The sequence below is a fragment of the Centruroides vittatus genome, unplaced genomic scaffold (genome assembly GCF_030686945.1).
Source record: "Centruroides vittatus isolate TY-2023 unplaced genomic scaffold, ASM3068694v2 scaffold_946, whole genome shotgun sequence".
Classification (NCBI taxonomy): Eukaryota; Metazoa; Arthropoda; class Arachnida; order Scorpiones; family Buthidae; genus Centruroides; species Centruroides vittatus.
The window spans coordinates 115765-129029 of record NW_027122723.1 but is presented as its reverse complement, the minus strand read 5'-3'; the positions used below and the strand labels follow the sequence as shown (position 1 = coordinate 129029).

The 13265-nt window shown below is 33.4% G+C and overlaps 1 protein-coding gene across 1 annotated transcript in view; it reads right to left on the bottom strand.

Annotated features, from left to right (window-relative positions):
* Window positions 1-13265, bottom strand: part of LOC136990596 (guanine nucleotide exchange factor for Rab-3A-like) — a 43084-nt gene that overhangs the window by 4026 nt on the left and 25793 nt on the right. The window contains exons 8-9 of the mRNA XM_067288986.1: window positions 13131-13230; window positions 1423-1489 (exon numbers count right to left, since the gene is read on the bottom strand). Coding sequence (XP_067145087.1) covers window positions 1423-1489; window positions 13131-13230 — 167 coding nt within the window. The remainder of the gene's footprint in view (window positions 1-1422; window positions 1490-13130; window positions 13231-13265) is intronic.

The following is a 13265-nucleotide window of genomic DNA, read 5'->3' as shown; positions in this document are numbered from 1 at the left end:
TGCTAACTATTCCGTACGAGACAAATTGGCAGCACTGTGTTGCCACCTTATTACATTCGTTGTTTATTCCCGTAAACTGATTCGAATCTTGAAGGTACTCAATTCTTAATTACAGTATTGAAAATATTCGATTCAATTCTTGATCGATTCCAACGAAGATTAATATTAACAATGAGAGTTGACACGAATTTGGTCGTGTGAATTCCGTTTTTCTGGAAAGCTTGGAAATGTTCTGTTTGCCACGCTGTGCGATTATGTTTATACTTGTAGGTGAGACTACAACTATAAACTTTTCCAAATAAAACTGCTACATAATGATAACATAATTCCTTAATTCCCGAGGGGAAATGTAAAAATACGTGCAACTTATAGTTCTGTACTTGTGTCGTCTTCAAAACAAGTATTTGGTCAAATGTGCAGAGCCTCGTTCAATAACGCAAATTTTTGGTAAATCTAGAATTGTTCGTAATCAATTTCCAACTTTGCCCACTTCTGGGTTTCTTAGAAGTTCCGGTCAGTATGTTTTGTGCGCTGACTTTTCCAGCTGCCGGTAACACGGTTTTTATCTACTGCGTCATTATTCATTTGAAACACAGCCATACGTATTGCTATAAATATACAGAGTGTAGCGGATTCAACATCTGGCTGACAGTTCGGTAGGTCTCACGGAGAGAAATAGTTTTTGACAAGCGATCCTGTGGTCGGCAACTAGGCAATTCGTCGCACAGAGCGAGTGTCGAGATACTATAATAAAAAACACGTATAATTTAAATGGAAGCCATTTCGACCTCCAACGAATACAATTGGAGTCACGTCGTTATTGGACGGGATCCGTCGCCGCAGCCAGCGCAGTGCGAACCGTCGAAAATATCCAGAGATGGGCTCGATTTCCGGAATAAAAACGACGGGAAACGTGGGAAAATATGCTCCTGTTTGGTCACTAGGACGAAATTCTCCTGTTTAATATATGACTATATTTTATATCTCTTTAAAATATCTGTTCGACATTTCCGGAGTCGGAGAACACCTGGAATTAAAGAAGAGACATCTTGTTTTGTTAATCCAATTCGAGGCGTTTCCCAGTAATGTTCTACAAAACGCTGTCACATTTTGAAAAGTTTCGACACCGGAAGTATTCACATATTGAATATAAGACCTAAATTAAAACTCGATGTTAATTTCTTCTTAATAATACGATTTAAAAACGTCGGAGAGGTGAAAGCGCGTGGTTGGGACACATTTTACTTTCTGAACACAAGATATAAAGAACTTAACAGAATAAACGGATACTTAATTACCAGAATAGCCAACAAACGTAAGGTTAAAGAACTGTTCTTAAACTAACTACTGTACTTGGGTTATATATACGAAATATTTGGGTTACGTATACGTAATTCGAAAGCTTAAAAATTGCATACTCACTTCCATTTTTTACTAGACCTTGCTGAATGTATCGAAGATAACAAAAGAAGTCACAAACTGCCGCTATCTGCAAAGAATTAAAGATCGATATAATTTTCAAAATCCGTAATATCTACATAATTATATTCGCGAAATTTTTGCAATAATTGGACGTGTGACAAAACGGTTGGCATCTTACTGCGCTTCACAAATAAATATGTTTTTACAAATGACCTTAGTTCCACAAAATGGCTTCCGGCAATATTTACGGTAAATATTTACATCGTCGGTGAGAGTTTCGGATTATTTTCGAAAGAAGATTGTATACAATGCATATAAGATTATTTACACGCATTATATATTACATACAATGTATTAGATAGTGTTTTAGCATGTGTGCGACCGGAAAAATAAAGTACCGGTAGCCAGCAAATCGGCAGAATCTAAATTTTATCGTACAATGTTATCAAAATGTAGAAAAGTTATACGTCTAGTTACTATCGAATGGTCTTATATCACCTGTAAACCTACAATTTTTTACATAACGAAAAGAGTGGTAAATGCTAATATATTTTGTAAATATACTACCCGATTATATAAATCTGTTTATTATTCAATAACGAGTAATAAACAGCTATTATAGACAGACATATTTCGTTTCGTATAATAATACAGTCATATTAATTTCTAAAAACAAATTATTACTACCACCACGAAACTATCCTTTAATTCAACCTTTGATACACCCATCGGATAGATTCGAAGTAAATTTCATAATCGACATCATCAATTTAATTTAATTTTACAGCTTAGAAAACACTAATGAATGTCCGACTCCAAATTTTAATTATTGACGACTTATCTTTAAAATTTCTTCTACATTCCATATGGAATATAGAATTATGCTTCTTTATCACCAATGTTATTACACTGATTTATCACTTATCGGATTTATCATCAGAAATATACTTTGTATTAATCATAGGAAACATATCAATAATATATATATTATTATTAGTTAAACATTTGGATTTGTTTCCTGCATTTCGTAATATTTACATACTCCAGGAATATAACAGAATTACATTAGGCCTTTGCTGCCGGTCCTCACTTAAAGTCGTTGACGGGTTCTTAGAAACTGCGACTTTAAACGAAACCGAACCGATTTTGCCATAAGCTAAATAATAAAAACAAAGTATAATTCCATGGTGTTTGCAACCTCCGGCGTTTAATTCCCACCTCGTACAACCAGTTTTATGGTTTATAAAGAAAATTCGTGAACGATTACAAATGTATTCGTACTGTACCCCTCCTGGACGACGTTAAGTGAGAACTTTTATATTATGTTTTCACAAGAAGACTTCATTTTTATCATTCGTATTATTTCTTGGATGTTTACTAGCCTTGTCAAATTACCAGGTTACAAATGAGTAATTTTGATTATTACATTAACTAACCCAATCACGTATTAAAAATTATTTACTACCGAAAGCGAGATGTTATTTACAAATGCCAAAACAAAAATGGGAGCGAAAGAGGACGAATCTAACAGCTAACCTCGCTCCTTAATGTTAATAGTCAAATTTAATGAGGGTATCTCGTACGATACAAAAGAATTTGTCATCCACATTTTTTCCTAATTAACACTTCTGTTTGGATTATTTATATATTTAATAAAGTTTTTTCTAAGCTTTACTTGTTATTAACTCAAGATTTATAAACTAAAAAATTTATTACAATAATATTTATCTCGGAATATTTTTATTATAATAATAAATTTATCTTAACCTTTTATTCAAAAGTTATCTAATCATAAACTAGCAATTCAAAAAATGTATTTTGTGTATTTATCGGATAGATTATCTGCTAAATACATAAAAAAAAACATAATGCACTTTTCATCGGAATCTAATATTTTGACAATATTGTTAAAATAAATAAATGATATCATGTATATGTAGCGGTCAAAGCTCGGAAGAAAAAAGTCACGAGTACATTTTGTTGGGTGTGTAAAATTTCATACTATAAATTGATTATTAATTATAAATTATCAATCTATCATCACTTGTTACAACATGATGAACTTTTACGACATTTTGAATTACACAACAGTTTGTTATTTCTACATTTACAGCGATTTGTTGCGCACTTAGTCGTGCAGTTGCATCCAGTGTAGCCTTGGCCGCCTGTCGGTGATTCGGTTCGTGGGCATAGAAGACGGTTCTTTTCAATGCCCACGGATTCCAGTTTCAGCATAGAAGACGGTTCTTCTATGCCCACGGATTCCAGTTTCAGCAGTTTCTGGTGCTGGATGGAAACCTTTCACTTCCGGAATAGTTGTTTTAGAACGCTTCTTGGATCACCGTGACCTGTCAACAACTGGTATACGGATGGGTACATTATCTCCAACTTTCGCCGGTGGGAATTTTGTATCTGAATTCTTAAGCATCTTCGCACCTTGAGCTTACAAACTAACATGAACTGCTGACCTCTTCTTCTTGATTTCTTGTTTATTATCCCTCCGTATCCTTCTTCTGCTTCATTACTTATTTCTCAAATTGCATAGATATCTTTGCCACAGGATCCACAAGAATAGGCTGAACTACACTTTTTTAAACACACTACACAGAAATCTTGTTGTTTTTTTTACTCTTTTCGCTCTGCGGGTACTAAAAGGGTCTCTTTTAGCAAGCCCATTACGAGTTCGCCCAGGCCCACAATGCGGCGGCCAGATGGGGCTGACATCTGGTCAGACCACCCTGCCGAAAAATTCCTGGGGATTTTTCGACCCGAGATTCGATCCCGGGCCCCCAAAGCAGTACGCTGCCACTTTGACCGCTCGGCCATCCGGCCTTTCGCATTGTTATTGTCAGGTAATCAATCTGGACTTCCCGATGGTTCCACCACTACGGCAGCAGCTTCATTTCCGGAGGCAGTTCCTGCATTTATAGCATCCTCCCATCTTTTGTTCGACGTTCTCAAGGTCTTCGTCTGTAACTAAGTCATCGACAACCTCTGCCCAGAGTTGTCGATGGTACTCGGCCCCACTTTTACTTTGCAGCCAAACATGGCCTCATATGGCGACTGCTGAATGCCTTGGTGAAAAGAACGATTTTTCATGACTTGAATAAATCGGAGACCCTCAGCCCAATGTGTTAATCCATTTGTCTGCATCCATGTCGTCGTCATATTCTGAACTTCCTGGTCGACACGTTGAACGGAACCTTGGTTTCCCGTGTACAAGTTTATTCAGATCACGTGTTCTTTAGTTCATTTATAGCTTGGCTCGCAAATTTTCTCCCATTATCTGATTGATGCATACTTGGACACCTGTAGTGGTGGAGATATAAAGTAGCTGGTATGCAATTTGTGCTATTTTGCTTTTCAGAGGTCGCGATAATATAAACTTGGTTAAATGATCCTGATAATCGAGCATAAACTCGTACTTGTCGTCAGGTTTTCTTTGCATTCTAAGATCTACCTGGCATCTTGAATTCAATTCTTTAAATATCAAAACTTTAGAAATTAGACCTTTCCTAAGATTTGACAATTTGGTCTGACATGGCTTGCATAAACGGAGATACAATGTAATGACTTCTTTCGTGATATTTTTGTACTCGGTTTATAGCTCCTCTACCTCCCGTGTGCGACCTCCATGTCTAATTTTCAAGTGGGTATCGTGCAGTATGCGAATAATTCTTGTCTTCACATAGTACAAAATACCGCTATTGTCTCCTGTTACTGGCACAACAAGTTTTTCTTTGCCGTCAACTTCAATAACGTCATATTCTCTTAGTCAACGATAGTCAACACTTTCTTTTTTGTGCTTTGCTTTAGCTTGTTTAACGTTCTCTATAAAAGCGCAGTATTTGTGTCTGGTGAGGATCCTGCTATTGCTTTTTCTTGCAGCAATATACTCAAAGTATCTGAGAACCTAATTTTCATATCAAATGTTGGTTCCGCATTTACGTGTACTCCAACTTTACCAGCATATTCGTCCCGTCAGAATTAGCCATGGGACAGCCTGTGGAATAACAATTATGAATACTTAAAATCGAAATACCGTTACATGGCATACAGCCCCAGTAAACTGTTCCGTTGCTAATTTACGATATGTTCATCATACGTACCCAATGACTTAATGCTTGAACAGGAAGCATTCGTATATAATACTTTAGAAATGCGAGGAATACCAGTACTTACAATGAAACCTCTATGTCAGAGTAATAAGAACAAGTCATGGAGGCAGAACCTTCTGGGAAAAGTAGCAGACATATGGATTATTATCGTCACAGTGAGGCATCTTCCTTGCTAGCACGTGCACGCCACCATCACACCTGAAGCAAAGATGTGTACAGTCTTGTATCAGGATATCGAATTTTGACCAGGAATTTCCCGCCACTTCGCGAACTGGCCGAACTTCCGGATTTGGCCATAACATATACACACAGGAAAATGTTAAAATAGAAATGTGTGAAAAACAGAAACCAAAAGAATTTTCTGGAATATCGACTTTAGTATATCAAAACTTGAATTTTTATTTTCCACATTAAAAACTCCAGCAACCAGTTGCTTAACTTTCTCGGCAACATTTAAAACAAGATCTATAAACATAAGGTCAGGATACCAATGATCCCTATGGAGCCGCCACTTTGGATCCTTAGTTCAAAGGTCACAGTATAGATTTTATGCCAAGCAGGTGCAGTAAACTGCACGTAGCTTCGAGTTTGAGTCACAGAATTCCTTTTATAATTTCAAATAGAGTATTTTTTCATTTAGGAGTTACACTGACACATAATTAAAGGCTTTAACAAAGTAGGTTTCAAAATAAAAAGCTATGTCAAATGGTTCATAAAGTACCAAGATAAATTTATTTAGTTTTGAAATGCAAAATTACAAAAGAAATTTGGAGATACTTGTTAAAATAAGATTATATTTAGTTTTCTATATTCACATGCACTTTTGCATTACCCAAACTGCCAACAGGAGCTCAGATTAAACATTTTTATAAATTAAGATAAAAGAAAACCATTCTCACAAACTTTACATATTATGTAAAGTAAACCTTCAAAAGTGTTTGCAAGAGAATAATTTCCTTTATTTAGGAACTTTCTTGTCCATATAAACTAAATTTATTTATTTTTATAGAGAATTAAATAAATATATTTATAAAAATTTATTAAACAGTAGACAAAAAATAGAAATATCCACTTCAATTTTATTTATTCTGTTATTTTATAATAAAATGATTATTAAGCAACAATTATTCATTAGAATATTCAAATTGTACTGTTACTTTTCTCTCAATTACTACGAAATATTAATTTAAATGGCTGAAAGTTTGATTTCAATTACTATATTTAATTTTAAATTTTAAAGTGTGTTTTTAGTTCACAAACAACATATAACAACATTTAATCTGTTTAATAAGTTACATAATGTTGTTATACAACCTGTCAGAAAACTAAAACTTTACCACAAATGTCTGTAGACTAGTATTGATCCGAGAACCATGTTTTAATGTAATTTAAACAGAGTTAATTAAAACCATTTTAATGATGCATACTTCAAACATTTTATAATAAGTGTTAAATATTAAAGCAGTTTATATAATGGATTTTTGACTCCATTTAACAACGAAATATTTAAAAGAAATCTCTATTAGTAACCCAATACTGTATTTTCCAATTTCACTAAAACTGTTACTTCAGAAAATGCAATACGTTCACACTAAATGACAGTACATGCAGCAAATAGCTATTGTCTTCTGTTACTGGCACAACAAGTTTTTATTGTGCCAGTAACAGGAGACAATATATTTGTATCAAAGTATGAATTTATAAAAGCAATAATAATTATAAAATATGCACTAAATTTCAGTTGAATTTTTCTTATTGAATATATTCGAGCAATCTTGTATGGCTGTTGTTCCTGCTAAAGGAAAACATTGACTAGAAGAGGAAAATAATTTTCTGTAGTTATTATTTGTTAAAGCATTTATTACAGTAGAGCGTCGATAAGTGGAACCAATTGGGGACTGGGGTCCTTCCAGTTAATGATTTGTTCCAGTTTCCGACTTTGTACGAAAAAATACATTAACCTGTCCGATGTTCAAATTTTTCTCCGTTGCGTATCGCTTCCTGTTGAATTTTTCTCCGTTGCGTGTCGCTTCCTGTTGAATTTTTCTCCGTTGCGTGTCGCTTCCTGTTGAATTTTTCTCCGTTGCGTGTCGCTTCGTGTTGAATTTTCGTCGATTTTAAGCCTAACGAAAATTTTTATAATAATCATCGGGGCTATCGTATCGTTAAAAATTATTTCTTCATTTTGTACAAACAAAATAAATATATTAAAGAATATAAAAAACATGAAAATTATACTTTAGAAGTAAATTTAGTATCAAAAACATTCGATTCAGCACGACACAGTCCGACTGAAAATCGTTCCACTTTCCGGCCATTCCACTTACCGACGTTCCACTTATCGACGCTCTACTGTATTATATTAGAAGACTCACACAGCAGAAATCTTCACAATAATAATTAAATTATTATTATTATTTATTAAATATAAATAAGATGTAATTGAATAATAATTAATTAGTGAATATTTCTTATGATATTAATATGTGGTTCCTGTGATAAATATTTTTTTAAATCTGAAAAAATAATGTTTAATGTCCTAAAAACATTTGTTAAAAAAAAGCTTCTTAAATGTAAGCAGAACATGTTTTTTTCTTAATGTACTCGTATGGGATAAGAAAGTTGAATACATTATCAAACAATAAAATATCACTTTGAGACAAAATATCTTTAAGGCAGCATTTCTTCAATTATTCACCATGAAAATTTATTACTATTCAATTTGAAGAAATCTGGTTCCTCTGTATATAATCATTAATAAACCATTACTTATATTAACTCTTAAATCATCACTCTCCTGGATCTATCAGATGGAAAACGAAACAATCTTATACCTTTTGCTATCAAATTTTTAAAATTCGGTTCTGAATACCAAACCATTAAAATATATATATATATATATATATATATATATATATATATATTTTAATGGTTTATATATATATATATATAATATAAACCATTATATTATATATATATATATATATAACAAGGAAATCCAACTAATTGAGATCGAAAGAAACAACCAGCTTCTCTCTAGAAACAGTTGTAGACATAACCTCAGAAGGATCCAAAATGGTGACTACCCTGATGCATCACAGTATCGTGTCTAGACCTTATGTTTATAGACCTTGATTTAAAATTGCATGTGTTGCGCCATCTGTTACAATTAAGAAACATTTTTATATTTTTCGTATAAAATGGCAAAAAGCTTAATTTTGAAGGCAGAGATGGGTTTTATAGAAAATTGTAAATGCTAATAATGAATAAAATCATCATTAAGTCTGACCCCTACGCGAGATAGGACTCATGCCCCTTTATCTCCCACCCATTCAACCTGTAATAAACCACAAAAATTGAATAGCATCAATCCCTCTAAAACAGAAACCTCCCTGTAAAACTTCAGAAATTTTCAAAAAGCATGGCAGGGCCGGATTTACATAAGGGCATTTGGGGCCTGTGCCCAGGGCCCCCACAAAACTAAAAAAAATTGTGTTTAATGGAAAATTTCGGGAAAAAATTTCACATAGGTATTTTTCAGTTAAATTAAAATAATTAGTTTTACACAATAAAATATATGTATGTTTACAATAACCTTATTTTTAAATGAAATTTACAACTTCCTAGTTCAAATCTAATTGAAAGTACAGTATTTTGTAAATTTTCTAAATTATCAAATTTGCCTACTCTTAAAGGGGGGACCCCCACCGAATTTGTGCCCAGGGCCCCTGATTGGTAAATCCGGCCCTGAAGCATGGGCATTATTAGCATCAATGAGGATGAACAAAATCTTGCCCCACTTACACACAAACATCCGTACATACAAACCTCCCATTTTTTTCATCTCTCAATGTTTTGAGGTTGCCAAGTCCAAAAATGTAACATTCTGAGAGTCCTTTTTTACCAATCATCATACTTTCCCTCTATATGTATAATAGAACTGGAAAAGTAAAAATTATGATACTAAGCTAAATAAAAATCACTAAAATTTCAGTTAGTAATGGAAACAGATATTGAAGAAATACACAATTCTAGGGCTAGATTCATCAATGTATCATTGTATTCGCAAAGCATTGTTAACTCATTCAAATGTTAATTTGCATCATTATAAAACATTTTTACATGCAATATATAAAAACCTGTAAGTTCAACTGATGTAAATGTAGTATTGTTTGTATTGCTGCACTATAATAATTAAACTTGAGGCAATCGGATGGCCAAGCTGGTTAAGGTATCAGCCTACCACTACGGGAGGCCTGGAATTGAATCTGGGACAAGAAACCAGAAACTTTTCAGGTCCTACATATTTCGGGCCCTGTCGCTCACCATCCAAACCCATGATTTAAAAAGTTGTCTTAGTGCCAACAACAAAGTAAAATATTATAATACACACACACACACACATATATATATAATGTTTCTTATCAAAAATACTATTAACATAGTCATGTTATTGTTTTATTCCAAAATACACATTGATAGATTCAGAAACCTTCAGCAGAATTGAAAAATTGTGCCAACCAAAAAAAAAAAAAAACAATAAAACAGAAATAAAGCAGAAAAATACAGTCATAAATTGTTACTATTACAAATGTGTTTAAAAAATAACTAAATTATCCAAAAAGACATTTCAAAATATCCAAATCCAATCTATTCCAGATAATCCAAAAAATTCTTCAACATATTTTCAAGTAAAGAAATGAATGATGAACATGGACCATTTTGTATAATTTGTTGGGAAACATTAGCAAACTACAGCTTCAAACAAATCATCCAATGTAAGTAAATAAACCTATTACATTTTTGCAAGAAAAAAGAAAAAGAAAACCTGGCCAACTATTTCAAAATTGAACCTTAGTCTGTGATAAAATGCAAGAACACTCAAAATGATCAAATTAAGTATTTTTAAGTTAAAAATAATAAAAGACCAAATTAAATTATGTTAATTACTTTTTTGAAGGAAAAGGTTAAAAATAAAATGTTAAATAAAAATATATTTTATGAAATAAATTCTTTTGCATATACTTAAAGGTTAGGGAAGTGAAAATTTATTAATTTTCAAATCGGATCCTGGGGATAAGTCTGGAAGGTGTTGACTTATTTTATATTATTTCTGATTTCTATATCGTATAGTAACCTAACACTGTAATGGAAATGTCATATTTGATAGAAGTTTGCTATGACTACAGTAGATAATGTCATTACTTGTCATTACCTAGACATAATGTTCCACCTCTTTAGACCAAATTTGGATATTTATTTAAATATAGTCTAAAAAGTGATTTGGTAATTTGGGCTTAAGTTTAGTTCCAGAAAATAAACAGTAAAATTACTGGAATAGAGAAAGAATTAAAAGATGAGATGGATCCACGATTTACTTTTGGCACATCTAAAAATATTGTTTTCTTTATTTATCTTTTGTTTAATTTTTGTAAGAATTTATTGACTTAGATCAAGGAATAAGATTTTGTTTTTATTTGAGAAAAATAAAATAAAATTTGTATGTGGAATCTGAATCCATACTCTTTGCATTACACATAAAGATTCAATGAACTTAATCATCCAGTAACTAAGTAAATGAGTCAAAATATTTATCATGTGTACTTAATTCACTAATTAATTAATTTACACTGCACAAAAAATATCTTCAATTTAAAAAATGACTAAGTTTGGTAAGTTCATCATTCACAAAGCAGATCTGTCTGATGAGCAGCAGCAGAATTTGACCACACTTTTTGATGCAATAAGGAAAATATTGTTTGTCTTAGTTCTGCATAATTTTTATAAAAATAATGAACTTATTGATGATTTTTCTCAAATTGAGCAGATGAATGATAACCAATAAGAATCACTCTTTCTTATTGTTACAGATGTAAATGTTATTACTTTGTTTCTATGAAGGCCACCTCTGAAAGTTTCCAGATATGCAAAATCCACTGAATGCAAAAAAAACTGTCTGTAATACTTTACTGCCAAACATTTTCTGAGAATAAGTTCAACAGTATGGAAAGTACCCAATTCCCAAGCGTGGAAAGTACCAAGCTGGATGTTGAAAATAGAACTGATGCAGGAACATTTCTGAGAAATGATGTTGTGTGACTCTAAATCTGGTTTGTCAGAGTCTTGGTGCTTCCACCATTTGCAATCAGCATTTCCCCTCCATCAAGAATGCAAGTATTCTGGTGGTTCAAAGAATTTAGATATGGCAGAAACAGCCTTCTGAAGGAGAAGTGGTCGACCAGCAACTGGAGTAAGTCTGGAAAATGTGGTTTGTGTCGAGAAACTGCTTAGAGAAGATCCCCCATAAAGCCCATAAGGATATCGAACACCCCTTCAGTATCAGATCGGTGGTAGTGAATGGTATCTTGCACAATCATCTTCACGTCGGACAAGAAGATAGTGCCTCGATGGCTGCCTCATTTTTTGACTGTATAGCAAAAAGAAACTTGTGTGGAATGGTACCACTATATGTTGGAAAAATTTAAACAGGGAAGCTTAAAACTCATATGGAACATTGTCACTGGTGACCAGACTGCATCTACGCGGTATGACCTTGAAAGCAAGAGACAGACCAACAATTTGGGTCTTCTCCAACAAAGCACCACCTGTCAAAGTCCAAGAAGCGTTGGTCAGAAAATGGTAGCGACATTCTTTGGAAGACAGGGTCGTATTGCCACCATAGCCCTTGAGAACAGGAAGACAGTTAATGCTGAGTCGTATATCACCATTTGTCTTCCTCAAGTCTTTCAAGAAATCTGCAAACAGCACCCTATAACAGGCCTTTGTGGACTCTCATTGCACCATGACAAAGATACAGTACATACAGCAATGAGAACAGTGGACTACTTGAGCAACTCTGGAGTGCAGTTGGTCACCCATTTACCTTATAGTCCAAATTTAGAACCCTGTGACTTTTTTGTTTCCCAAAGCCAAAGGAGTCCTCAAGGGATGTCATTTTGGGAGTCCAGAAAAGGTAGTTGCTGTGTACAGAGACATCTTGGCAGACATCTCAGAAGATTGGTGTCAGTGCTTCTAGAGTTGGTTCTCCCACATGCAACAGTGCATCAAGGATCAGGGGAGTACTTTAAAACAATATGAGGGCAGACAGTAAGTGATGATAAACAGGGTCGTCATATCTAGAAACTTTTAGAATGGCCCTCATAGTGTCAGGATTGCAAAGCGACCCTGCATACTTTTGTTCCACTTGTACAGTGTGGACTGTGTGTATTTTTGTTTTTGTTTTTTTTTGTCCCATGGTCCAGTGTAAGATTTTCTTTGTCATAAATATAGTTAGTTACACTCTAGATACCATGAATGAGTACAACTGTTCACCTTCCATTGCATACATATGTAAAAAGGGGATTTTTTTCTCAACACTTATTCCTTCAGCAATCCAAGCAGGATATGAGAAATAATTTTGTTTATGACAGCCATCTCACAGACCCACGTAGAAATGCAATTAATAAATACATATATATATATGATTTTAAATCTTTATTCTTAAATTTTTAGAAAATCAATAATATAGTAAAGATTATTATAGAGAATATTAAAATTTGATAAGAAATTTTATCAAAATAATAGACTTACCCTATTTCTACATAACTGTGAGATATAGTGCCATTCAGAGCCATCTCCAAGTTTCATTCTATATTTACATAAACGAGGAGCATCCAACAGAGAGCATTTTCTGAAAATATTTAATTATAATTCTTAGTGAAAGAC